Source organism: Dipodomys merriami, unplaced genomic scaffold (genome assembly GCF_024711535.1).
Source record: "Dipodomys merriami isolate MVZ:Mamm:240054 unplaced genomic scaffold, mDipMer1.0.p SCAF_24, whole genome shotgun sequence".
In the NCBI taxonomy this organism is placed as follows: domain Eukaryota; kingdom Metazoa; phylum Chordata; class Mammalia; order Rodentia; family Heteromyidae; genus Dipodomys; species Dipodomys merriami.
The window spans coordinates 22,199,441-22,226,958 of NW_027203826.1; the positions used below are offsets into that span (position 1 = coordinate 22,199,441).

Here is a 27,518-nt window from a genome sequence, read left to right on the forward strand (position 1 = left end):
AGACATAGCATGTTGTGGTTGACACTGTTTCTACTGTTGATTCCCATTCTACAGATGGAAAAAAAAATGAAAAGAGATTATATGGCCATGCCTGGACTTTGGAGTTATACAACTGTGAAGAAATCTGAAATCTAGTTTGATTTCTCACTGTCTGAACAGCCAATTCTGATGATTTCTCACATACATATTTCCTTGTTGTATTGGAGGCCTGCACTAGTTAACATGATCAAGGCCAGGTAGCAAAGGACCAGAGATCAGATTTCTCCTATCATGTCAGATCTTCTAAAAGGCATTTATTCATATTTTACTGGAGAGGCTTCTGTGTTTGAAAGGTACAGAGGTTCTTTTGGAATTTCTCATTGAAGGAGAATCCTTGTTAGGAAGCACATGCCAAGTGGAGACAGGAATGAAGACACAGGAGCCATGTGCCTGCCAACCTCAAGGCAGGTGGACTTGGATCCTAAACAGCAGAATAGACTTCAGCAGGATTTAGGGGGCAACTCTGCATCAGTGAGCTCCTTGCCTTCCATCCATCTCTTCTCTCTGCCATCTTTCCTGCCATTTCTGCCTATGTTCTGTGCTTTTTTTCTACCTCAGAGTTTTTGCTTGCTCATGGATTTTCCCCTTCTTCTATTTCCTCATCTTTCCAGCCTAAAGTGGCCCTACAGCCCAGACTCCCCATCTGCGCTTTTACTGTGCATCTCTCTGAGCTCCACTTCTGCTGATTTATGCTTGATTTCTTCCATCTCCCCTATTTCATAATCCTAAGAGTGAGAATGTGATTAGCTCATCTTTTCGCGTCAAGCCATGGTGTGGCTCACTGCACAATCTGGAGATGGGATGCCCTTGAGTGAGTGAGGGTCAAGGAAGGGGCTCAGCAGGGACTGGCAGCCAGGGAACATGGAGACTCTCCTGGAAGAAGCAGTGGACAGGTACTATGGTTGACATCCAGTACAGGCACCCATTTTTAGAAACCTCACTAATATTTTTTCCCCTCCCTGAATCTGTCCATCAGCCTATGAGGAAGAACTAGAAATGAATTTCTAGGAGCAAAAATACTTTCAAGGTCAGCAAGGGAGAAATCATTAAAATGACCATAACCATGACATGCTGTATTTAGAACTCTGCATTTATTACTTCCTTTCCTCTTCACAACCGCTTTATAAAGTGAGTATGGCAATTCTCCTTGGGTTTAAGGAGCATGTTCAAGACAAAACAGTTGCAAGGAGAAAGATGCATATTTAAACACGGTGCGATTGCGGATTCCCAAGTCATGCTTGTGAATTATGCTCCTATATCCAACTAGATATCTTTAGCACTTTTTTCATTCGAGTTAGATTAAGCATCTTTGAAAAAAACAAAATCAATTGGAAATGGAGCATCAATGAGCGGGTGTGCCAGATCCATTCTGAGATGGAAGAGGGCCTCCTCCTTAGGGTACAGAGGCTTGTGCTGGGGAGTGGGGAAGGGACTTCCCGGAGTCAGAGCACCTTTTTGAGAAAACTTCACCCTCCGCTGAAGTGAACTTGCTGTGCCGAAGCCTTCTGTGACTTGTATTAACACAGATCCATCATTAATATGACAAATATGCACACCTACAGACTTAATTGCTTCCATTTTCTTGAGTCACTGATAGGTTTATGACCAGCCTCAATTCCAGTAAAACTGAAGCAATCTAGATTGGGTTAAAAAAAAAAAAAGTCTTACTCCAATCAATCTCTTGAACAGATCCAGTCTCCAGCCTAGATGACAGACTTCCTTTCTAGACAGGGTAATTAAGGAGACAGAGCCAGGTACTTTTAAAAGTCCTTTCATCTGAGTTTTATCATCTGTTACACAATCTCAGAATCTCTAGACAGGGAACATCTTCTTTTTGCTAATTCTTCTTGCAATGACTGGCCTTCCATTTCTCTCACGCCAAGGATGAGGTGGTATAAGATTTCTGGGTTGCTTCTGTGGGAAGGGTTGATGAAGTGAGAGATCCTACTGCAGTTTAGGGATCTCTTACCCAAAAATGAAAGTTCCAGAAAAAGAAAATCAGGGTTTATATCCGGTTTTTATTCTGCCAAATCTAGGTCCAACTTTTCATGAAAAAATGACCAAACAGGCCAGGTGCTGGTGGTTCACGTCTGTAATCCTAGCTACTCAGGAGGCTGAGATCTGAGTACTGCTGTTCAAAGCCAGCCCAGGCAGGAAAGTCTGTGAAACTCTTCTCTCCAATAAACCACCAGAAAACCGGAAGTGGTGCTATGGCTCAAGTAGTAGAGCGCTTGCCTTGAGCTGAAGAGCTGAGGGGCAGTGCGCAGGCCCAGAGTTCAAGCCCCACGACCGACAACAAAACAAACAAACAAAACCAAACACATAATAGCACAAAGTGGGATGTTATTTATGTATCCTTAAATGATTGGGGAAACATCTACCAAAGAAATAAAAAGCTACCTTGTACCTATTTTAAATGAGTAGAGCCTTTTAAATTACAAAAGTTGAAAATCAAGGACTTGGAAAAATCTAGTAAATTATTAAAGACTATATATGAAACAAAAAATGTTCTGTAGAAATTAATTGATTAACTATAGATATTTTAAAACCATCAAGAATGCAACCATGAGGTAAGGGGAAATGATTTCCATCAGAAAACTTGCAGTTCTTTTATTTGTTGGGGAGGAAAATGAGAAAAGTAACTGATGGAATAAAATGCCTTAGTTTTTATTGGAGAATTTGTGAAATTTCAATAAGCATGTTACTCCTGCAATTAAAGTACTGAAACAAGTGATAATTAGTTCTAAGAATATCTTCAAGTCAGTCTATAAAATAGGAATAGGTAAATTGTTGCCACTGAATAAAATACATTCACATATCCTGAAACAGTTCAAGGATGAGGTTGGAGAAGGCAAACATTTCATCCTTACCCAAGCAGAAGATCCTATTTGTAAGGATTCTGGCTCTAAATTGTTGGTAAACCTCCAGAGTTGATAACAGTGGAGTACTTCAGCATTAACTGAGCCTTGCTTAAGTGTAAGGGGGTAAACTGAGGACAATGGAAGACATAGTACCTATGGGAGCTAAGAGGAGGAAATAGAGACAGAGTAGTCAGAGTTATATAGGATGCATTGGCCATAATCATCAAGGGGATCAACTTAGAGTTTCAAAAATCTTTTCATAGTTTCTACCTTTAAATCAGTTTTTCTCTTAAATAATTATTGATTACTATATTTGTTGGACATTATGGCACCAGGAAAGAAAACAATATAATTAGATGATTTACATGACACAGAAAGGTCTAGACAAAAAGTCAAGCAGATGTAGATAAACTATAAGACAATCATAAAATCTGTATTAGAGGATAGAAAATAGATGATTTCACCTGACTTTCACATGATCAACTTCAAGGTAATGCAATTATAAAACAAAAAGATAGATATCAGGTCATATATGATTCAGGAAAATGATCTAGTGTTCATGAAAATTATTATCAAGAAACACAGGCCCAATAAGCTGACTTGGTTATAAAAAAGGAAACAAAATTTTATTATGAAAATTTGGGAAACAACAATATTATATTTTGTGGAACTGTATTGTTTTCAGTACTAAGATTTAAGTAACTTATTTTTGTCATTTGTTTTAATATAACTCATATTTTTCATATTTCTAAACATTTCGGTGTGCATTTTCTTTTAATCAGTTACGTGAGGTAGTCCCATTTTTCTAAGGTAGAGGAACAAAGGTATACAACTTTCAGAGAAGGAGGCATCAGAGACTTGGCCCAGACTCTGATTTCCAAATAACAGAACTCTCCCAATTTCTATAATGCTATATTATTCCACTCCACCAAATACATTTAATAAAATCAGAGGAAGTGTGCAGAAAAGCCCTCAAGTGATGTATAGGATGTAGTTGTGGTTCTAAGAAGGTCAAAAAATATCTTGACATATACTTTATTCAATAGCCAAATAAAGACGAAAGAAACATGAATGATTCTTTAATGCAAGGCAAGGATTCTGAGGGAAATATGATCCAGGATTATTACATAGAGTATATGTGACCTTGTTTTCCAAATATTAACTGCTGGGATTCAAAGCTCCATTAAAACTCAAGAAAGATGACTTTAGACCCAAGAAAGATTAATTTAGGGCAAATGAAGGGAAGTCTGACTTCTTTACCCAACTGGAATCATTTCCTAAGGTGTAGTACAATCAGAAGAGATGTAGTAAACAAAACAAAAAGGCACATTTGGTGAATGAAGAGTCAGAGCCTGTAGCTAAGAACCTGAGCATGACTTCTGCTTTAAGGTTGATGTTTGGAAGGAAAAGCATGCTGTAGCAGGGAATTGCATTCCATCTCTGTGTCCTTTGAGACACATAATGGAAAATAGACAGACAATCTATCAACATTGTATGGCTGTCCCTTAGTTCCTATCTTTGTGTCCTGAGTTAAGACTAATGATCCATTCATTCTAGATGCTGCTACTTTTAATCTCACTCATTATTTATGATATTTACAACTATATTTTTTTAGAGCATCTAGAAGAAAACCTAGAACTTTTGCTTCTTATTTTATACAACTCAAAGAACATTGTTTAAAATACAGCCTCTAGTTAATGGTCAGGTCCTACTAGGAAGTATAAGTGAAGATGTGAGCAGATCCCGATATTCATAACGGGTGGTGGCTGCCACCTTGAAGGGATGAAGAATACAGTAGGCATGAGGAATAGTCACCTTGCTTCATATAGGCTGGTGTAATGAGGGTAACTGTTGGTTACAGCATATCCTTCCTGTAGAAAGCATGTCCCACAGAGCCCAGTCCAAGTCCCTTAGTAAGGATTTTATTTGGAGTACTTGAAGAGGGAGGGCATCAAAATTTAGTGAAAAAACAAGAAGGAAATCAGTTTTTTAAAAAGTCCCTGTGGCTGTATGTTATTCTCAGCTGAGCAATAATAAGTCCTAAGGATCAAATGCCTTGAATTTCTTTCCTGTCATTCACTTAACAAGAACTCCTAGATCAACATTTCAGGGAGGAGATCAGTCTGTCAGGTCATTTAGAGGTCACCTAGACCCTTTCCTTAATAAGGATTTACAGTGTCAAGTCTTTAAAGCAGTAACTAGAAGCCGAGCCCAGCAGATGTGGCACTCTGGAGGACCCTGTCTGTCACAGTGAAATCACATCGGTTTGCCATGTGATTTGTACACCAGTGTGAATTGATTAATAATTTGATTTCAATTCCAGCTCCATTAGCCCAAACTCTGCAAACTCCTGACTGTTTGCTCTTGACGTATATCTTCTGTATATCTAATGCATTTATCTGAAATGGAAGTACAGTGGCTCATGGTTTCTCAGTGTAAATAAACATAGCTTTGGTTGACAGCAGTCTGGTATGAGGAACACTGTCCTCTGTGTTCTCCATGTCATTTGCTCTAACTCTTAAAATATCACTTACCTTCTTTGGGCTTCCAGTTTCGAGGCCCATAAAACCTATCACCCAGGCTTGATGAATGAGAATGTGTGGTTATAACAAAGGTCCTCTTGATGGATTTGTCTAATAGGTATGAGTCTTCATGGAATTCTCTTGACACTCTGCTTTCTCAGGCTGTGTAATAAAACATACCTAGCTGAGATTATGACCCTGTCATGTCTCCTCTTCACTTTGAAGTAACTTGAGGTCCAGCCCCCAGGATAATAGCTGCAAACCATGGGGAGGTAAAAAAAAAAAGTAATATTGGGGAAGTTTAGCAAGAAGTGAGCTCACTCATACTCCCTTTTCTCTTAAGAGAATGGTACAGAGAGGGGAGCCTAGGGAAATGTCTGCCCTCAAACTGTGTGTGACCAGGAGGTAATGTTCCTGGCCAGCAGTCAAAACTCACAGATCTGTGGGAGTGGATGGAAAGCCCATTTCCCCAGGGGAAGGTGGGAATGAAAGGATCCATTTGAGTAGAGTACAAAAAATACTCTTGGTGTTTGAGGAGATCACACAGATTCTTCTATTGAGGAGCCCTTTAACCACTGAAGGAAGCTCAGCCATTCTTTCTATATTGCCTGTTGGCTTCTTCCTCCTCCACTCAGTCTCACTCTGGTCACTCACATAGCATTCTGGGAGAAGCCACCGACTGTAATTGTTCCTCATCTTGCTGAGTGCCTCACAGCAAGTTCACTGGGGCTGGGCTTACACCCAGCCTTGAGTTGGCATGGAGAGACCATGGCATCCTAATGCATCTATCCCATGACTGGGTCTTAAGGCAAAAATGGTATAAGGGGAGTCTTTTTTCAACGACATCTGAAGAGAATCCAATTTGCTAATAAACACTTTCAGAAATGTACAAATATGAACTGGCTCCAATTCCTCAGTTGGAACTGAGCTAATTCCTGGACTTGGGTTCTTGGAAAACAAGACTTTGAAGCTGTAGAAACCATTGAAAGATATTATTTGCTCAGTTCTGCCAAAGAGTACTGCTCATTTTTAAGATTTATGAGAATGACATGAATCATAACAACCACAAACACAATGTTCATGGTGATGGTGCTTATTAAATGCCAGAAACGCTAAGACATTTGCTTGTAGTATTCTAAAACTAGGACTTGAAAAGTGAGGAGCTCAAAATTGAGACAATGAGAAGAACTCATTTGCCTTCAAACTGTGAGACTTAGAATTTCCCTTCTCCTCATCTTTAGTATTTACTAACTGGGTAATCTTGGTCATACTGTTTGACATTTCTGGAACTCAGGCTCCTTATTTGTAACACAGGGAGGTGTATTCCCATGTGATAGGATCACCAAGGAATAAGCTAGCTCATGAATATTGAAAATGCTAATTAGCAGGGCCTGCAAATAATAGGTTCATAATCATTTGTGAGTTGAGTCACAGTAAGAACAGAAATACAAGTGGATAAGAACTAAATAGAAGTGGAGAAAAATCAGATAATTGAGGGCAAGTAATTGCTATTTTGTATATCATTTATAGAGGATCATTCGCCATAATCAATACTTCTTTTTCCATCAGTGCTGTTAAACAAAATGCCATATATCCACAAGACTTAGACATAGTTCAGGATCAGAGAATTATGGCAAAATTACTCTCAGCTCAGTTGATGAGAGAGGATTTAGAGTGAACAGAGCTCTCACTGGGTCTAGTAGGCAGATACCTTGTAATTACCTTGCAATAAATGTTTCGGATTTCCAAAACCCAGGTACCCCTATTGCTGCCAATACCCCACCGCAGGGAAGTGATCCTCAAGGACTTCAAAAGCCCAAATCAGAATTCCAGTCGTGAAACCACAGGCTTCAAAATGACTTATGTTCTTCACAATGTATGAAATGATCTATAAATACATATTTTAACATTATGGAGTTTAAATATTATTACACATCATACTTGATGTCAGATTTTGTTAAATGCATGCCGTTATCTCAATTTACAAAGGTCAGCTGGGTGGCAGCAGAGAATAGAATTTGATGTATGTTAAAAAAAAATCTCTTTACTAGTACATCTGCACCTCAGATAACCCAGCCTTTCCGCAGAGCGCTGGGCTTCTTTTTTAACTCCCTTTCAAATGAGACTTTAATGAGTATCATGTGGATAAACTCTTTGCTGAGGTCTGAAAAGATCCAGAGAAACACTGTGTTAGGAACAAGCAAACCATTTTGGATGAAATCACAAGCCATTTGAATGTCTCCTCGTGTCTCTGGTAGTGTCAGAACCTTTTGGCTGATTTTTTTTCCCCCACAGGAATGTTTTCATCTCAGTGGCTAGGTAAATAGAATGTGCATGTGGTTGCTCGATTGCTATTCATGCCAGCACAGAGTCGCTTAGAGTGACCTACTTCCTGCAGCATCCATAGAAAGCCTAGCTGCTTTCCATCAAGGCTGATTTAAAAAGCCACCCTCTGTTCCCTGCAGCTCCTGCCCCCCAGCTGCCCTTGCAGGCTGTATACTATGCACTCTCCAGGACCTTATTTCCTTTCTTTATCACTCCTGCTCCCTGCATTGGTTCATTTTAGACCATCTTTGCCTCTCCTGGAAAAAGGACAAGTGGGTGGGTGGGCAGCTTGAAAGGAAGTGAACATTTCAAGTTCCTTTTTGGAGTATAGCTCTATAAAGGGGCATTGTGGGAATGTCAAGAGAGATCAGGTGGGGTTTTCTTATCTGTCCACGCCCCTTACCTACATAGACATGTGATCAAAGGTTGGTAACTCACTGGAACACATTTAGTAGCATCTATCTGTGTACGGTTTCCTCAGATTGGGGACCATCCATTGGAGTCTCAGTAGATCCTATCATCTGACTCTTTCTCTATGTATCAGTTAGTTAACCAGACAGATATGGAAACATTCCAGATGTCAAGAGGAACTCTGATCTACGGAGACTTTTGATCCCCTTGGCATGCAGAAATACACTTAACCTGAACTTGACTTGGGATCTGACTAGTACCAATTGTCACATCTGATTTTGTGTCATTGATCTGACAAGGTCAATGTGGGAAGTTTTTAGAGACTTTCTGTCCCATCACTTGACAATAAAAAGTGAGCTCCAGAGATTGTAGCAGAGCTCTCCGCAGGTCCCCTTTCTAATGCTCTCTACTCTGCCATTCATTCTGTGATTCATCCCTGGAGGAGCGATGCTTCAAGACTTCTGTTTATGCAGTGCAGGGGCAATGTCACCAAGCTGGGGAAATAGAAGTTCAGTGATTCTTCAGGTGATTATTATATAAAGTGCAAATGTCTATTATCCATTTAACAAGTTGAAAAGTTTGTAGTTACTTTGAGAAATGGAGAGGTATTTGAAAGTTTAAGCTATTTTGTTCTAGATCTTTCGCCCCACATATTTCTATGGTCATTCCACAAATCTGTTTGGGGGGAAAAGAAGGAAGTGTGAGATGATGAGAAGCACTTCTACAGAAGACAGTGAGTTGATTCCGGACTTCAGTGGCATTCCTTTGGTCTCTGAATATCTTCACAAAAGCATTTTTTGGCTGTGTAGTGTCCCATTTTGTAGTTCACTTAACCAGGGGTTTACAGACATACACTTATCAGGTAAACCATCAGTGTTCCTGGCATCTGTTCTAGTTGAATTCAGGGTGATCTATGTTCTATGGCTCTCCTTCTGTGATTTGAGGGGTGTTTCACTTCAAAACTCCATTCCAGATGGTCCCTGTGGTGATGAGTGTAGAGGCCCTGCCAGCTCAGCCCAACGACCATCATTTTTCTGGCTGGTTTTATTTCCTCGATTCCTTTGACTTTGTCCTTCTCTCTATATCTTTCTCCTTTGTCTACTTTTTTGCCTGTCCCTCATCTTTCTTCACAGATGGCCAGGACACTAATGTGCAGCCGTCATTATGTTTATGAAACAAGGTAGGGACTTTAGAGGCTGTTGTTCCAGAGACATTAAAGCCTTGTGTCACATTTGATACCAAAGTGAAGATCTGTAGGATAATTAGTGATCCCTTACTGTTATTAACCCCTGACTTAGGCAGGTTATTTTCTTACAAAGGTGTTGAAAGTTAATACCACTGTTAATAGCTTCAATCAGAAGACCATAATGAAATCATGTGGGAAACTAGGCCTACCATCAATATCTTTCAAACTCTAAAACTAGAAGGTAGAACAAGGAAAGTTAACAAAAAAGAAAGGAAAAAAAAGAAAAAGAGAAAGAAGGATCCCTTTGTTAACCTTAGTGATAGTCACTATCTGACAGACAGGACCTATTTGTTATTCTTAGTTGTGTGTGTTTGGAGCTTATCTTTGTCATGTAAGGAAACTCATAAAGACCAATGAGATAGCATAAAATAGAGGTATAGATTTTAGAGGTATTTGCTTTTCCTTTTATTTATTTCATCAGACTAATATTTATTTCATCAGACTAATTATAATTATGTCACATGGCTGTTCATAATGCCACACTTAATAAAACTGAAAAAAGTAAGTGAACAATACTAATAAGTCACAGACATCCCCTAGTCTTCTAACAGAAAACCTTTCCTATTAGTGCATTTTATTTTTCTTTCAGTTGATTCAATTCTTTTCTAATTTTTCTCTGGGGAACCCCCTCTAAAAGCATATATTAGATTTGGATTAGATGAAAGGTTGTAAGACTACCAGCAAATTTGAAAATCTAAGCAAGGTCTTTCAACAGCCAGTAATGACCATCGAGGGGTGTCAACTTCAACCTTGAAAGATTGCAGGGTCACTTCATCAGATGCCCTCACCACGAGGCCAAGAATTGACAAGTTAATGCTTCCTCTTGCCTTGACCCCAGGAACCTCAGTAACCTCATTACTACTCAGCTGGATTCAGCTTGAAACTCAGACTTGCTGGGAGTGAAAAGGGATGCAGAATGCCAGGACTTCAGAGCCACTTCAAGCAATTCACTGAATTGAAGGCTCCTTCACAGTTTTCCCAGTCCCAGTCCATATTTGAACCTGAATCATGAAATTGAGCTGAATGTTATTACAATGAAACCCCTCTGTACAATTAATATTTTCTAAAAAACAAATGTTACAGAAGAATCCTGAAGTTCATTGCCTACATAGATCTTTCATTGCCTACATAGATGAGAAAGCTTAGGGTTAAACTTTATTCAAGTTTCCTGAGACCATGCCAGGCCCCCCGAGTTCCACTTTTCTGTCTTAGTCACCATATAACATAGGATCAGAGCTGCAGAGGTCCTGAGTCTGCTTTCTCCCCATTCTCATTCTGGATATTCCTGGTCATTGTAAACTCTTCCTGCATAATGCAACCATGAATGGTTTTCCATTAGCTACAAACTCCTTAAGCTGCCATTTAGGGTTTTGCAATGATTCTAACCTCTGTGTTTAGCCCAGGTCCTCAGCTATTCTGCATATCTTAGCCACTGGAGCCTTACCCTACTTCCTTCTGTTCTGCAAACTTGCATATCGTGTTTGCATACTCTTCTTCTGGATCTTCCTCTTCAATGTATTTTATTACCTCACATGCAGCCCAGGTTCACCCCTTCCCTCAGCACCACTGCTGTTTAGAGTACTTATTTATGATTATGTACAAAGTGCCTCTCTGGATTGAAAGTTCCTTGAGAGTAGGAGGCATGTAGCACCATTTCCTGAATGCAGCAAATAAAGTGTGCTCCACAAATACTGATTACTTGGAAAAAATTATATAAGTGAAGCAATCCAGGCCCAACGAAACATAGGTTGTATGGTTTCCCTTATTTGCAATAACTGGTATATGTCTGAGACAAGTGAAAAAGTTCCAGTAAGATGATGTTAGGCGAAATGCACCCAAGATCAGGACACAAGTGTTTTTTCTTTCTTGCTATTGTTTCTAACATATTTTGAGGAGGATGTTTTGTTGCTTTGAATGTCCCTCCTCCACGGTATAACCCTTATTTTCACTGTATTTGAAGTTGGTATAATTTGGGGAGGGGAAGGGAAAAAAAACAAATTGTTTAAATAGGGATACAGGTGGACCCATTGCAAAATGAGATTACAAAATGCTTTGTTGAAAAACAAGCTTTACAACTTTGGCAAGGGGGGAGGGGTGGGAGGGAGGAGTGTAGTCCTGGAGGTGGGTGGTCAGGGATGGTAGGGTAAAAACAAAGGAGGAGGCAACAATGCTTGATAAGAAATGTACTTATTACCTTGTTCATGTAATTGTAACCCTTCTGTACGGTATGTTCACAATAAAAAAAACTTATTAAATTAAATAAAAAAGGAATGAATGGCATTCTGGTTTCTGTGAATTACAGGCCGTTTCCGAATTTGGAGAGGTTCTGAAGGATGGAGGACTTGCAGAGGGAAAAAGGGACCTGGTAAAAGCCAACCTGTCTTTCTGGATGTCTTGGTCCCACAGTGTGGTAATGGCCTTTGTGCTCATGACACCAATGGCATCATGAGATGACCACCCAGGATCCTGTTAGCGCTTGTTTTATACAGTATATTGTATATTGCCGCATTGGCAATTCCCCGGTGTATTTGAACTAGAATAACTATTGTATAATCTCCACAATGTTCTCCTTGGGAAATCTCCAGGCTGTCTCACATTGCAGTTCTTATTCTTGGCTATTTTGGTGACGTCTAGATCAACATGATTGCATTGAGATTCTAAGTGCTGTTGGTGAAGAAATTGGCAAGACTCTTAGTGTGCCCTATGTGGTTTTTCATTAGTTGACCAGGCCAGGTATAGCGTAAGTAAATAAGCTTCTGGTTTAGTCTTTGAGCTCTTTTATGTCATATCCTGCCAGGAGAGGGGAAAAACACCAAGGAAGACATCATTATTGTGTAATTATCTTGAAACTAAAAAATGACAAGAGCCCTTGGCAGGCAGAGTGTTCTCTTTCCTTCACCCCTTTGCTCTCTGTGGTGAACCTGGCCTGGGCAGAATCATGATGTCACTCTCTGTGGAGATGGGCATGAAGAATACACAGAGTGGTTAAGAGCAATGGCCTCCAAACCAGGACTAGACTGCCCTTAGCCCACCATCACATGGGAGACTTTGTCACTACCCTCCCTGCACCTGTTCTTTAGTGCTCCCGCTTAGTGCTCCCACACCGAAGACTCCAGTGCAGACCACTTTGCTCCATGTGAGTCGCTTTGAGATGCTCATGGATATGGGATTTCTTTTTGAGCGGATGAAACTGTTCTGGAGTTAAACAATGGTAATGTTGTACAAGTTGGTGAATACACTACAAACTACTGAATTAAATATCTTAAAGGGTGAATTTCAGGCATGTGAATTCCATCTCCATTTTAAAAGACCTTATAGAAAGATTAAACTCTGGTAGTTAAAAGGTCTTAGAAGACTACATGGACTTTCTATTCGAATGTTAACTCTCTCCCCATGTTCTGAGGTCTTGCCAGCTGCTGGTGCATTGGAAGTGGAGAGCATTTAATAGCTCCTCTGTCTTTATTCCTGTTCTGTGTCAGGCTGAAGTAACCTCGGTTCAAGTATTTACTTATCCTTGCTTCCACAGTTAAAACAGACATAATGAGTCTGGCCTATTGATAAGGATCTCCTGGGAAACAAAAATCTAGATTGTTAAGTGATTTAGAGGTCTAAGGTAGCAGGCTGCTTTGTGTAGTTACAGGTAGAGTTGAATGGCAAACACAGATGAGTGGAATAATGTCCCTGGCTGGGCTAGTGCCAGTGCATAGAGGAGGCTGGATGTGTTTTGCTCTAGGAGATTTAATTATGCCATCAGATGCTCTATACGAAGCAGGATTGGTGATATTTTTTATAGCTGGGGCAAGATGGAGACAGAGTTTGGTTCTTATAGCAATGGGAGTATTGGCGCATGTGTGGAGGGTGTGTCTTGGGAACCTTCTGGTGTTTGACATAAGTGGAGTGGCTGGAAGGATAAAAGCCTAAGTGCCAGAGTGGGCTTGTGATGATTGGGGCCACCCAGATTTGTGTGGCTGCTGCTGTTCTGAACACACAGTCTCAGAGAGCCTCCTAAGGATTTCCTTTTCCTATCTGAAAACATGGGGAAACTTCCTCAGAGGAAAGAAAGATAGACCCTTGGAAATCTGTTGCCACCTCACATAACAAATGAGGCCATGCCTCTGTGCAACCAGTATTGAGGCAAAGGAGAGCTTCCATGTTCAGTCCTTCATCTGCAGAAGCTTCCTGGATGCTGTGTCAGCCACACCCCCAATAGTGTGTCGCATAGCAACCCAATAACTATTGAGTCATTTAGGCAACTGGAGAGAGAGTGAAGCATGAAACTCCGGTGGTCATATCTTTGCTTTCCCCTTTACTATCTCCAGTTTACACTCCCCCCTGGTGAATGAGATCTCAGGGTGTAACAGGCACTCATCTTAGCATCTTTCAGGGACTATCCAGTTACCTGTGGCTCACAGAAATCCTCAGCAACCTACCCAGAAAAGACCAGACCAGATGCTTCCTCCTTACATCCTTACTTTATCATTGTCTGAACTTCCTTTACCTACTTCTCTACCTATAGGAAGGAAATCCTTTTGTTTTTCATGAAGTCCAACACCAGTATCCTCCTCCTTTTGGAGGACTACTTTCCAATCGCTTTGTACTTTTACCTAGGCTAGATCACTTATTCCTTCTTCTATGCTACTGAGGAACTTAAATATATACCTGGTGTACTTATGGTCGTCTGCTTTGGAGGCCTGGAGTCTGGCTCATTTCAATTAGTACCTGAATGCATAACACAGTGTCTGGTGCTTAGTACATGCCCAGTGAATTTTTATTACATAAATGAATAGCTAAATACATAAATGACATTAATGTGTCTTTTTTCCTATAATGTGATAGTTCCCTACTCTATAAACATTTTAAAATGCTTTCTTTTTATGGTTACAATATTTGATGAGGATACATTCTAAATGTTTCTGTTAAGTCATTTTTATATATTTACAGAATATATGTTTTTGTCAAAGGTGAAAAAGTTGAAGAGATGAAGCCATGTCTTTTTCAAAAATGAAATTCTGCAGTGCAATGGTTTATTATAGTATGCTCAGTAGAATACTCATCCTCTAGTGGGGTAATCAAGAGTTGTTAAAGAGGGGCTGGGAAGGTGGCTCAGTGGCATAAGGCCCTGGGTTTGATTCCTCAGCACCACATAAGCAAAAAGAAAAATGCTGGAAGTGGCGCTGTGGCCCAAGTGGTCGAGCACTAGCCTTGAGCTGAAGAGCTGAGGGACAGTATCCAGGCCCAGAGTTCAGGCCCCACAACCGCCTCCCCCCTCCCCTGCAAAAGAAAGAGTTGTTAAAGAGAATATGCTCTGACAGGTGAAGTTTGAGAAAGACTTGCCCAATCAGATGCTTCTACTCTGGGATGTCTGAGAGTTTGGGTATGATATCACTTAGGAATATAAAAGAGAGGGATATGTACTCAGAGTGTTTCTGCAAGACTACTTTAGCACCTGCTCCAGTGCAAAGGGAAGAGTATGCTTTGGACATTTTGTTATTGATGGTAGCCTAGAGCTTTGAGAAACAACTAAGTATATCTGTAAAAAGGGACCATTTATATCACCTTCTTCATGCATACCACCTCTGTTCTGTAAGCCTGAAGAGAAAATGGGAGGGAATTCAAACACTACTTGTCATAGTAAGTTATCAGACATCTCCAGTGCTCTATGCAGCAAATGATTGTAGTTTCAGAAATAGTGCACCAGCCTCAATAGCTCTTTCCCCCCTCAGAGGACTACTCCATAAATGCCAGTTCTCTACACAGTACTTACCAACTCCCCCCTTAGTAGATTCACTGGTGTATCTAGGAATCATTGCTAGGAAACTCACGTTTCCAAAGACAAACAGCTTTGTCTTTACCTCTGGGGGTGATGAGGTATTCAAACGGTGCTATGCAAAGGATGGTATTGATCCTAGAACTAGGGGAAGAACTTGAATTTTCACCTTGGTATTTTTCTCAATGGGTGGGAACCTGGTTCACTAGATTTGCGGTGGAAAGACCTGTGAGCGATAATTCCCCTGTTCTTTGGATCTCTTCCTGTCTTTGAGCTTTGTAAGCAGCACCAAGGAGGACCAAACTCTAGTTAGAACCCTTTGTTACCTGCAGGCACAGCTGGCTAATTGGCACCCGTGGCTAAGCAGGAGATGAAAAGCCCTGGTGTAAATGATCACCTGTACTTTTCGTGTTTATCTTCTAGAGATCTCAGGAAACACTGAAGACATCCCCTTGGTGCGCTGGAGACAGCAGTGGCTGGAGAATGGTACTTTGCTTTTTCACATCCATCATCAGGATGGTGCCCCAAGCATCCCTGGGCAAGATCCAACGGAAGAGCCACAGCATGAGTCGGCGGAAGAGGAGCTGAGGATTCTCCACATCTCAGTCATGGTAAGAGCAGCATAGCCGTAGCCTTCGGGCAGTGTATAGTTTATATTACCTTGACACTAAGAGTCTCTGTGCCTGTAAAGAATGTTGGTTCACACCTGTAATCCTAGTTACTTGAGAGGCTGAGGCCAGAAGAACTGTGGTTTGAGGCCAGCGAGGGCAACATTTTTGTGAGGCTGCATCTCAATTAATAAAATCCGGGTCATGGTAGCACATGGCTGCCATTACAGCAGATGGGAAGTATACATAAGAGAATCATGATCCAAGCTGATCTGTGCATAAATGCGACACCCTGTCCACAAAATAATTAAAGCAAAATAAGATGGGGCATAGTTCACATTCAACCCCTAGGACATCAACAATAAATCAGTGCCACAGACACTTTAATCAGTTTTTCATTATTATAAGAAAATAACTGAAAGCAGAGTACCCATGAGAGAAAAGAGGTTTGTTTACTTCACAGTTCTAGAGGTTCATAAGACAATAACTGAAAGCAGAGTACATATGAAAGAAAAGAGGTTTGTTTACTACACAGTTCTAGAGGTTCAAGGGCATGGTACCAGCTATCGCTCAGTTCTGTGGAGGACCTCTCAGCTTCATCACATCACAGCTGATGGAAATGGTAGGAAGAAATCGCCTCATCCATCAGGATACCAGAGAGGCCAGCTTTCTTCCCCAGACATGCCCCTAGATAATGTAAAGTCTTCCTAATGGACACCACTTCTTCAATGATCTGCATCACCTTCCAGTACCACTATCATGGGGAGCGAGTTTCTACCACACGGACCTCAATAGGCCTCAATCATATGTGCGCCACAACCACAAAAGCCGACAAGGATCGATAGCACCTAACTCCAAAGTGATCATTGATTATAGTAACAAGAAGACTTCCTATTTGTGGAGAAGGCATCTACTCTTCGTAGCTATAATACCATTGTTCATTTGCTCTTTCTAGGATGGTGACCAGATAAGGAGTAACCTTTAAAAAGCAGGTATTGACGTCAGACTATGTTTGAATGGAATGACTCAAATAATATATAAGAATATATTAGACTAGCTGCTACATAAATACTTTTGAATGACTGAATCACAAAGCTTCGTGTCAAAGCTCTACCAGTCCCTCTTTTCTTCTAGCCAGGAGAAACAATCATTTTGGCTTTCTCTGTTTTTTTTTTAGAGGGTATATCAAACATCACTTGCTCTTTCTTTGAGCTCAGCTCAGAAAATTTACCATCTGCAACCCTTCTATGTAGAAAAGTGAAGCCTCAAATAATTTAAGAGTCTTCCTAAAATTCTAGACACTTGTATTTCAGAAATTCTCAAAAAAAGTAAATTCGACCATATGGGAATGGGGATAGGGCTTTTCTTTGGTGTTGCTTTGTTCACTGATAAATCCTAGCATATAAAACAATGCATTCACCTACTTCATGCTTAATCAGCATTTGTAGGGTAGAAAAACATACTTCCCAGTAGAAATAGAAACTACCTGCTTTACTTGGCAACCCTATTAGTAGGTTGAGACTTAATGGATTATCCATATGTGTAGATGGACTATGCATCTTACTATTAGGAAACTGAACACAACCAGCCTAGGTCTTGGCCTAACTTTCATGCATTCATTGTACTGTGGGTACTTCCTGTTTAGTTCTGTGTAGCAGACTAAGGGTACAGGGTGCATTTAGATATCTATCTATCTATCTATCTATATCTATCTATAGATTATAGATATATCCAAAAAATTGGGATGGAAAATTTCTCCTTCAAATTTTCGAATAAAAATCTCAGAATGAGGTCATTTTGTTTTTTGTTTTTGGGTCCGGTAGTGGGGCCTGAACTCTGGGCCTGGGCGCTGTCCCTCAGCTCTTCAGCTCAAGGCTAGCACTCTACCACTTGAGCCACAGCACCACTTCCGGCTTTTTTTCTTTTTGCTTATGTGGTGCTGGGGAATCGAACCCAGGGCCTCATACATGCAAGATAAGCACTCTATCACTGAGCACTGAGCCACAATTAAAAAAAAAGAAAAAAAGAAAAAAAATCTCAAAATGTTTATTCTTCAACCAAAGTCCTCATGAATAATGGCATGATAGGCTCACCTGTGTGTTCACAGCACTTGGTTTCAAATGTGGTGAAAAGAGTCCTTGAATAGCAAATGTTAAATCTCAGTATCCAAGTGTGGCCCTAAGGCAGATGGGTAAAGGACATTTCTATGCTTCATATTTGCCACTTAATTGAGATTCATACATGGGAGACTCTGTACTTGCATGTTCTTGAAACAGAGACCAGTGTTCTGAGTCAAGATCACATTTTTCAGTGTGTCTTATTGTTTGATAAGAATGGTGCGATTGGACAGGTTAGCCAAATCAGCCTAGATTGCCTTCCTCTTTGTAACAGGAACAGATGGAAAAGAAGGGTAGAGTGCAGACTTTCTACCACCTGCTCACTTCTTCCCATCAGTTTGGGAAGCATTTATTGACATGGGTGGTTTTATTAGTTTTGTCCAAGACCATTTTAAAGAAGCAGTCTCTGTCATCATCCTGTTGCCTAAAAATGTTTAGGGTAAAGAAAAGCAAGAGTTCCAATGTTGTGCCTAAAAGGAAGATCCTGAGATCCTGAATCCTAGAATTTAAGACAAGCACTATGTCCGATATTTGGGGGAATGGGGGTGGGGAGGTTAGTGGTAGAAGGAACATGGGCAATGATATGTAGAAAGGCCATCTGAAGCTTGCCCTAGTTGCCACAGCAACCATCCTACCATCTAGCTGCAGAAAGAGACAGTTCAGTAAGTTTTCGAGACATGGGGAGGGGTGCAAGGGGAGGCACACATGTGTATACTTAATGTGTCCTCACATACATACATGCATGTTTATGACATTGGGTAACTCTCTCTCTCTCTCTCTCTCTCTCTCTCTCTCTCTCTCTCTCTCTCTCTCTCTCTCTCTCTCTCTCTCTCTCTCTCTGTGTGTGTGTGTGTGTGTGTGTGTGTATGTGTGTGTGTTGTGTCCTTAAAATATAACCTCTATTAGGAATCCTATGATGCTAATTCTGTTTTAAAAACATTTTTGCTTATATAGCTACTTACTGGTGAATGTATTTTGGAGACGAAGTTTCATTCTATAGCCCAGCCTGGCCTGGAATTCACTGTGTAGCCCAGGTTGGCCTTAACATCATGATCCTCTTGCCACAGCCACCCAAAGGCTAGGGTTATGAGCAAGGACCTGTAATCTGGCTTACTAATTCTTTTTTTTTTTCCTGCAAAGCCCTGGGAAGGTATTCATGATTAGGGGTCACTGAAATGGAGAGGGAATAAGAGTCAGACTTAAACATAACTCTGAGATCTTTTCTTTATATGCTATCTGGCCTCTGTAGTAGATCACCAATGGTACGTTTTCCAAATAAAATAGAAAATGTTTGTCTTTCAGGCTCATTCATTCTCTCAATTGTTTTTCTTTCTAATGAAGGTGAGAGAGGCAACGGTTAAAAGGGCATAGGCAAAGGATGTGGATGGGAAATAGTGTGGCTCTAGCTTAGCTTCTAGGATGTGGGTAGGCCACATGTTCATGAAAAATTAAAAAACCCTTCAGCCTCTGCAGCAGAAGGGAGGCCTCAGGTGAACTACACACAGACAAGTCTTCTCCACACCTTTGTGAAAGTAGGTTGGTTGGTGGAGCTGACTACAGCCCACCTAGCTTTCCCCTCCTCCATTCCCATTCCACACCCCACACACTACCTCTCCTTCTTTAAGATTCTATCGACAAACAGTTTCAAAGTCTAAAGTTGAGTATCTGCCCTCAGCTCAGAAATCAAGCCTGAGGGTATCCTGTTTGAAGATGTTGTTCCTCAAAGTCTCCAATGGCTTCTTTTTCAGAGACTAGGGGATTGCTAGAGTTTATTTGATTCACTTTATACCCTATCCTTTGGAAGTAAAGTAGGCAGCTACTTGAGGCATCCAGAATGACATTATAAGTTTCAGAACATAGTGAAATCCTTGGACAAGTAATAACACTGGACAGTGAATATCATATGATATTATGTAAGCCTTAATTATGAAATAACCCTAACAGGGTTATTTTTCATTATCTGCAATGATCAATAATGATGCAAATTTCCAATTATTCAAAATAGCATAATTTGGAGAAAAAGAAAAGTTAAGGTTATTATAAAAAAATGAATAAGTCCAGCATTTTATCGCTTGCTAAGAAAATGTATACTTAAAAGTTTAACTGATAACCCTAAATATTTCCAATATGAACAGAGGGAATAAATGGCTCTGTGAAAACCTTCAGCTTGATATTTCTCTTCTCTTGTATTTATACTTTTCTCATTATATTGCCTTCCTAGTAGATACCAATGTTTAGTTTCATATTTTACATGCACTGTTTTGTTTTATCACAAAATATAAATAATGACAGAATGAATGAAAAATAAAAGGTAAATTGTGTTTGTATAGGTATGACATTAGATGAGAATCTGCAAGTCCTTTTCTTGCTGTCCCTAGTATCAATCTATCATCAGCAAAACCATAGGCTTGAAGAAAACCAATACCCCAGCTTGGAGCTTGGCAATTTAAAACTTTGAAAATGCTTTTGCTTTTTGTATTTTTCAATCATCTTCTAAAATTTTTGAATTATTTTTTTTCCAAAGAGGCACCATTTCTTCCTGGCATAAGAATAATTGGATTTCCCTCCTGAAATCTTACAATATTGCTTTTGAGGGTCAAATGATGTATGTGAACCTCCTGAATGATTCAAACTTGGCTGAAGAGATTTATTTCAAATTTTGCAAGATAATTGACATTTAGAACCATGACAGTACACAAAGATACTCTTTTTTCAAACTTTTGAACCAGCGAAAGCAGAATTGATAAATTAAAATTGAGTGTGAGTTTAACCCAAAAGTTGAGAAATCTGTCAGTGGTGAGACAAATTGTTTACTCCATAAAAGACCAAATTTTAATACAACCTCACATGAGACTATGTTGATATAAATTGCCATATTGTATTTTTGCCAACTTAGTATGTGATGTACATGTTTATTCCTACAGTCTGCAAAAGAATTTAATAGAATATATAGAATATTAACATATGCTGTACTTATTTTATCTTTGTAATTAAAGATGGCAGTGTTACATAGGTGTCTGAAACACGCTTTTCACAATAATCAGTACATAGGTGTCTGAAACACGCTTTTCACAATAATCAGCCTTTCAAAAATGCTTTGGTTTTCAGCCAAACAAGGTGGCTAGTACCTGGAATCACAGCTATTTAGAAGGGAGAGACAGAAGGATGAAAGTTTGAGGGTAGCCAAGGCTGGCGAGGGAGTTGCTATCACAAAAAGAACAAGCCAGAACTAGGATCCAATACCTCAAGTCTGTAATCCTAGCTACTCAGGAGACTGAAAGCTGAAGGATCATAATTCAAAATCAGCCCAGCAAGAGAAGTCTTGTGAGACTCCTTGTCCCATTAACCCAAGGGAATTCTGGATTCGAGGTGTGGCTCACGTGGTAGAAACTGTAAAGCTCTGATTTCAAACTCTACTACCACAAAGAGAGTGTTTTATCTTATTATGTACTTATTTTTTTCCTGTTATTATTCTGACCATTCCCATTGCTAGAGTTTAGACTTAAGAAGTCTAACTTAGACTTCTTTATGCTCATTTTGTGAACAAAAGACATCAGTTAAGGCTGGTTTCTATTTAGTTGTGCAAATCAGACTTGGCCAATACCTGCAGGCTCTCAAGGCCTTGGACTGCTGGAGTCATAAGTACTCACCTTTTCCCAGGATCCTGGAAACTCTAAGTAAGCTCAGGGTACAGAATTATTTCTTTTTTGTTTTTGTTTATGTCGGTCGTGGAGCTTGAACTCTGGGCCTGAACGCTGTCCCTCAGCTCTTCAGCTCAAGGCTAGCGCTCTACCACTTGAGCTATAGCAGCGCCACTTCCGTTTTTCTGGTGGTTTATTGGAGATAAGAGTTTCACGGACTTTCCTGCCCGGGCTGGCTTTGAACTGCGATCCTCAGATCTCAGCCTCCTGAGTAGCTAGGATTACAGGCGTGAGCCAACAGAGCCCGGCTAGAATTATTTCTTGAGAAAAGCAATTTAAAAAATCAAGTATGTTGACAAAATAGTGTGTAGTTGCTATAGTAGAGTTCCAGAGCCCAGCAATAAAGAACATTTAGTCTAGAGACATTTCATCCTGTAAAACAGTATTTGATGCTTAGTTAGTAGAGAGCCCATAGGGCACACCTGTGGAGCCTCCAAGATTGTGTTTGCATCCTTGCTCTTACTGTTACTTCAAGTTCCATCTTGCTCCCTTAACATCACAAGTTACTTTATGTGCAGGTGGGTATCATTTCACTCTTGCAACACAGCCACTTCCAGGAAAGAGAAGAACAGTGGCAAATATAATCATTGTGTGTCATTAGGACTACCACATATTTATTAAATGTCCATGGGCATGACAGAGAGGGCTAGATGCCTTTTAAAAAATTAACATATTTTGCCTTCAGCAAATCTGTTAAAAAGTTCATTAGCAAATTCATTAAACAGGGTCATTTTCCTAGGTTTATCATCAACCGATATTATTTGTTTCATCCAATTTAGGAAGCTGTAATTTGTCAGGGTTAATCCTGATCTTCAAGTATCAAATGGAACTGGTTGTGGGTGGCTCATGCCTGTAATCCTAGCTACTCAGATAGCTGAGATCTGATGATCTTGGTTCAAAGCCAGCCCAGGCAGGAAAGTTCATAAGATTCTTATCTCCAGTTATCCACCAAGAAGCCAGAAATAGAGGTGTGTCCCAGGTGGAAAAGAACAACCTTGAGTGTAATAGTTAAGAAACAACACCCAGGCCCTGAGTTCAAACACCATTATCAGCACCCTCCCCCAAAATATGAGTTTCAATACTTAGGTTCCAAAAAATGATAGAATTTGAGTAGTACCTTGGAAGGGACCCAAACGTACTTTGACTCATTTAGGGGAGTCTTTGCTAGCAAGTCAAGCTGTTCAACATGGAACTGGACTGACGACGTACTACTTGTATGACCACTTGGCCAAAACCATATCTGGTACTTTTCCTTCTATTAGGAAAAATACTGGGTGGCTAAAATATTGAGCAAGATCCTTAGACACAACCTCTTTGCTCCGTTTGTCTGAAAGACTGATGTGCAAAAACCTGGAGACACCAGTGTTTGGGGACCATGTTTCAAGCTAAGTATGGTTTGGCTTGCAAGCCTTTCCTACCTGGCCTGGTGGGATAGCTCCTCAGTTTTTGCCCAAGATGTGTTAGGCATGGCCATCTGTGAGTCCATTACTCAGTTCAGGGGTTTATCATGCTGTTCTTCTTTGGTGCCTTGCTGAATTCATGTAAAGGGAGAGCTGGGTTACGGTGTCAAGATATCCTTGAATTAGAGCTGGAACAGTAGGCTTCACATCCTAGCTTTAGCACTTCAGGTAATTTGCTGACCTTTATGGAATTATCTCACCACTGAAATAAATGCACCATGTAAGCCTTTTTTAGCTTTAGAGAGGGAAGATTCACTGTGACTGTGTGATGGAGTTTCACTATAGAAATCCCTATGTAGATAAGGGAGACAGCGCTCTCTTTATTTAAAAAAAAATCCAAATAGCATTTTATCATGAAGGCTGGAGCTGGAAGGTTCTTCAGGATCCAAGTTATTTTATAAGCTCTCAGCCTCTGAAGTTTGTGACCTGGCACTTCTGCACCTGTTACTATTGTTCCTGTGTTAACTTCTTTGTCTTACATACTTTATATATTTTTTTCTTCATTTTGATGCCTTTATATGTTTGAAGTGTGGATCAAACATGAACAAATATGTTCACATTTATTCATGAAGGCACCTCACCTGTAACCCCTCCTGACTTCTTGAAGCTTAACAGTGTTTCCAACTTTGTTCCTACCACTGTTAACTTCTTTGTTTTTCTCTCCCCTAGTTCCACTTCCTCAGGGAAAGTAGCAGGTGGACCTGGCTAGTTTCCATAGTTCTCATTTGCTCCAGTGTTTCATATATTATACTGTAGGTGGACACAATCCCAAATTTCTCTGGTCTGGGGTGATAAGAAAGTGGAATTAGCCTACTCTTGGTACAGCTCAGAATAATTTTCTTTACTGGAAGCTATGAAACAATACTTTCATGATTGATATGTTTCATATAACCAGCAAAACAAGACCTAACTTTTAGAGATGTTAGGTCAATTAAAATATATAATATAAATCATCATCATTACTACCCTTACCACCACATCCATCATTATGACCATATCATCAAAAATCTTAGTTTCTATTTATATATCAAGTGCCTTTTCTCTCCTATTCTCTCTCTATGCATGTATAAAATTTATTTATAATATATATAAGCTTATTCTCATCACAACACTTTATAAGACATTGTGTTATTATCTCACTTTATGAATGAAGGAAAAGAAGGCTAGACAGACTAAGTGATTTATTCAAAGTTAGACAACTATTCACTTGCTGGGCAAAATTTGAATTGAGGAAATTAGAAAAGTCTACATTCTTTATTATTATTATTACTATTACTATTACTATTATTATTAAGTTATGCAGCTATACAAAAAGGTTTCAGTTCTACAAGTCACCATGCCATCTCTTCCCTCATGTTACATAGTTAATTTTTTACACAAAGTACATTGAATATAATGACTGTATTTGCTCTCTATAAGACTCTAGATTCTCTATTTTGAGAAACATCTAACACATGCCCTGGTTCCAGATTTCATCAGTTTCATTGACTTTTATCTTCTGGGGATAGCATGACACTTTTCCTCCATTGTTATGTTGACCCTGGTAACTCTGTGAGCCCTAGGACCCATGACTGTGATCACATACATCTTTCTGTTTGTGGTTCTGTCAGGCAGTGAAACCCAGAAGCTCACATTCTGTTCAGCTCCACTAAACCCACCTGCTAACCCTGGGACTTTGCCACATCATCTCACAGCTGTCAGTGGGCATATTGGCAGGCAAGGGAAGAGAGTAGTTGGGGAACTCGGGCTCTAAAACTGTGAAAGTTATGTAACAATAAACTTAACTTCTTCAGATATGTGCACTTTCACCCTTTTGCAGGGAAGTTTTAAGCACTAGTCCTATCACTGATTTTAGGAGTCATTGACTCTGATTTATTCATTTAGTTATTGATTGATTCTTTCATGTTACATTATTTTTCATGCTTCAGGGTGTTTTAGATACTAAGTAGACAGAAAATAAGACAAGATTCTGACTTCATGGGGAATTTAATTGTTTTATTATCATTTGACATTTGAGGAAGGCCATTAGCAGAACTGAAAGCCAGATGAAGGGCCTACAATATTTTTCAGTCATTTTTATTGTTTATATCTTCTTTACAATTCTCTTGTTATCTTTCTCAAAATGGATAGAGGCCTTAAGCATCCCTCATCTTTCCAGATAGTAAGACAAATAGCTAAGAGGTCAAATTTTCACAAAGATATTGATGTCTTTAAAAAAACTTGATATCATATTCTGTTCAGCAATGTAGTTTACATGATATAGAAACCAGCAATTTACTTTTTAAGTGTTTAGCACCCCACCCCAAATCCCTGAAGATCTGTTTGAAAGCAAGAATCATAATCTTCATGGGGTTTAAATCAATATTCAAGACTTGTAATAGTCACAGTAATAAAGTTCTCACTAATCTTTTATATTCACAGTATGATATAGGATCATGTTATATATAATAAGAATGAATTTCCACAGAAATTTTGTGAAATAGATGCAAATGTCTCCATTTTTCAGATGTAAATGATGAGATTTAAGGAAAGGAGTCATAGACTTAAGGTTCATAGGACATGAGAGTTGAAATCAAGGTTCAAGGCAACATTACCTGACTCCAGATTCAATACTAATACAGATTCTCTTTGGTAGCATCAGCTTGGCTGGCTTCTCCATGTTTCCAAGCTGTAGGATAATTTAACTTCTTTTAGCTAGCATTACAGAAAACATACACTCAATGAACTTGAGAATGATAGGTAGAGAAATGGGCAAGAGGTTTCCATGGCATAGTTTCTGAACTACTTTAAAAGGTAGAGAGCCAGACTGGGCAACCAAACCTGGCATTTATTTCAGAGAAAGCTGGGGTTGACTCTGAGCAAGCACTGGTTTCTGAGAAACCCAGGAAAACAATACATTCTGTGACTTAGAGTGAATTTCAGTCACGTAGTTTACCCTGGACTTGGCGATCAGACAGGCTCATTTAAATCACAGTCTACTGACTACTAGATTTTTTTTTTTAGTGATCTTGTAAAATTGCTTATCACCTTTATACTCATTATTCTCTTTCATATTACAGAATTAGTATAGATCCTACTCCATAGGATTGTGTTGATGATTAAATAAGATGATTCTTATAAAGTATTTCCTACAATGTTGGGCCCATGGGAAGCATCCAGTAAATATTAACAAGGTAAACTCTTGTCATGAAAGCTGCCTGAAACAATTCTTCAAGCAAGGTGATACTCAGGGGCATACTACATTAGGGAGCCGGAAAAGCAGCTGGGATCATAGCAACAGGAGTCCCAGAGAAGCTATGCTTAGGGAAAAGGTTGTGACAATTAGATATCATCCAGGCAACCGAATAGGCCCATTACAAACTATAGGACATGTTCATGTATATCCAGGGAACTCTTAAGCTACTTCTGTTTCATTGTTTACGGGGTATCCTAGCAGACATTCTGAGGTTCAGGATGATAATCCCAGCTTCAACATCTCTGAAAGAACTTTATTCATATATATATATATATATATATATATATATATGCATATTTGTTTATGTTGGAATTACTATGTTATTCTATTAGTTATGACATTATTGCTATTGTTACTTCAGAATGTTTTTTAATCAGACTAAATTATGACTTCATATATTTTCTGCCCTGGTATCCTCACCTACAAATAATAATACTCCCATCCACAATATTAAAATAGCAGATATAAAGCGACATGCAATGCTTGCGCCCGACATGATAGAACATCTCAGAGATTCTGATTCTTGCTGTTATCTTTTCTTCCAGTTCTTTTTGCCAAGCTTGGCCTTTCTCTAAAACTTTAGTGTTTTCTCATAAACTTGAGGTTTAAATCTGACCTTAGACCTACACCATTGGACCTGGACTGAAGAGACAGTACACTAGATTGGGATATATAGGAGATGTAGCCAGCAGAAAATCCACAAAGAGAACCTTAGATTGGACGATGACAAGAGATTAACTAGGCCAGGGTTCTGAAATGAGCCAGATGACAAGCATTTGAGGCCATACAAACTTTTATTTCAACTACTTAATTCTTATCAATGTGTTCCCTGTGCAGCCATATGCAGTATGCAAATAAATAAGTTGACTATTTTCCAAGAAAACTGTATTTACAAAAATGGGGGCACAATTTGACAAGGAACCAAAGGTTGCTTATCTTGATCTAATAAATTCTCATTTTTCTTCAGAGCTTAAACAGAGACAGACAACTGACAACTTGGGAGTTAGATTTCTGTTGGCAGTATGAAAAATACTAAATTGATAGTGTTAGTCAGACCCCCATTGCTTGATTATAATTGTTCCTCAAGGCAGGCATTGACAAAGATTGCTTTTTTACTAGAAAATGCAGCCAAGTGATATTCACAAATTCAGGTGAAACTCAAGCACATTATCCTCTCTTGAGAAGTATTGATGGGTTTAGCAAAGACAGATGTTGATGAAAACAAT

General features: G+C 39.5%; 1 protein-coding gene across 3 annotated transcripts in view; it reads left to right on the forward strand.

Moving 5' to 3' along the window:
* Positions 1-27,518, forward strand: part of Astn1 (astrotactin 1) — a 299,448-nt gene that overhangs the window by 89,326 nt on the left and 182,604 nt on the right. For all 3 annotated transcript variants that reach the window (XM_070034406.1, XM_070034407.1, XM_070034408.1), the window contains exon 2: positions 15,595-15,782. In XM_070034406.1, coding sequence (XP_069890507.1) covers positions 15,595-15,782 — 188 coding nt within the window. The remainder of the gene's footprint in view (positions 1-15,594; positions 15,783-27,518) is intronic.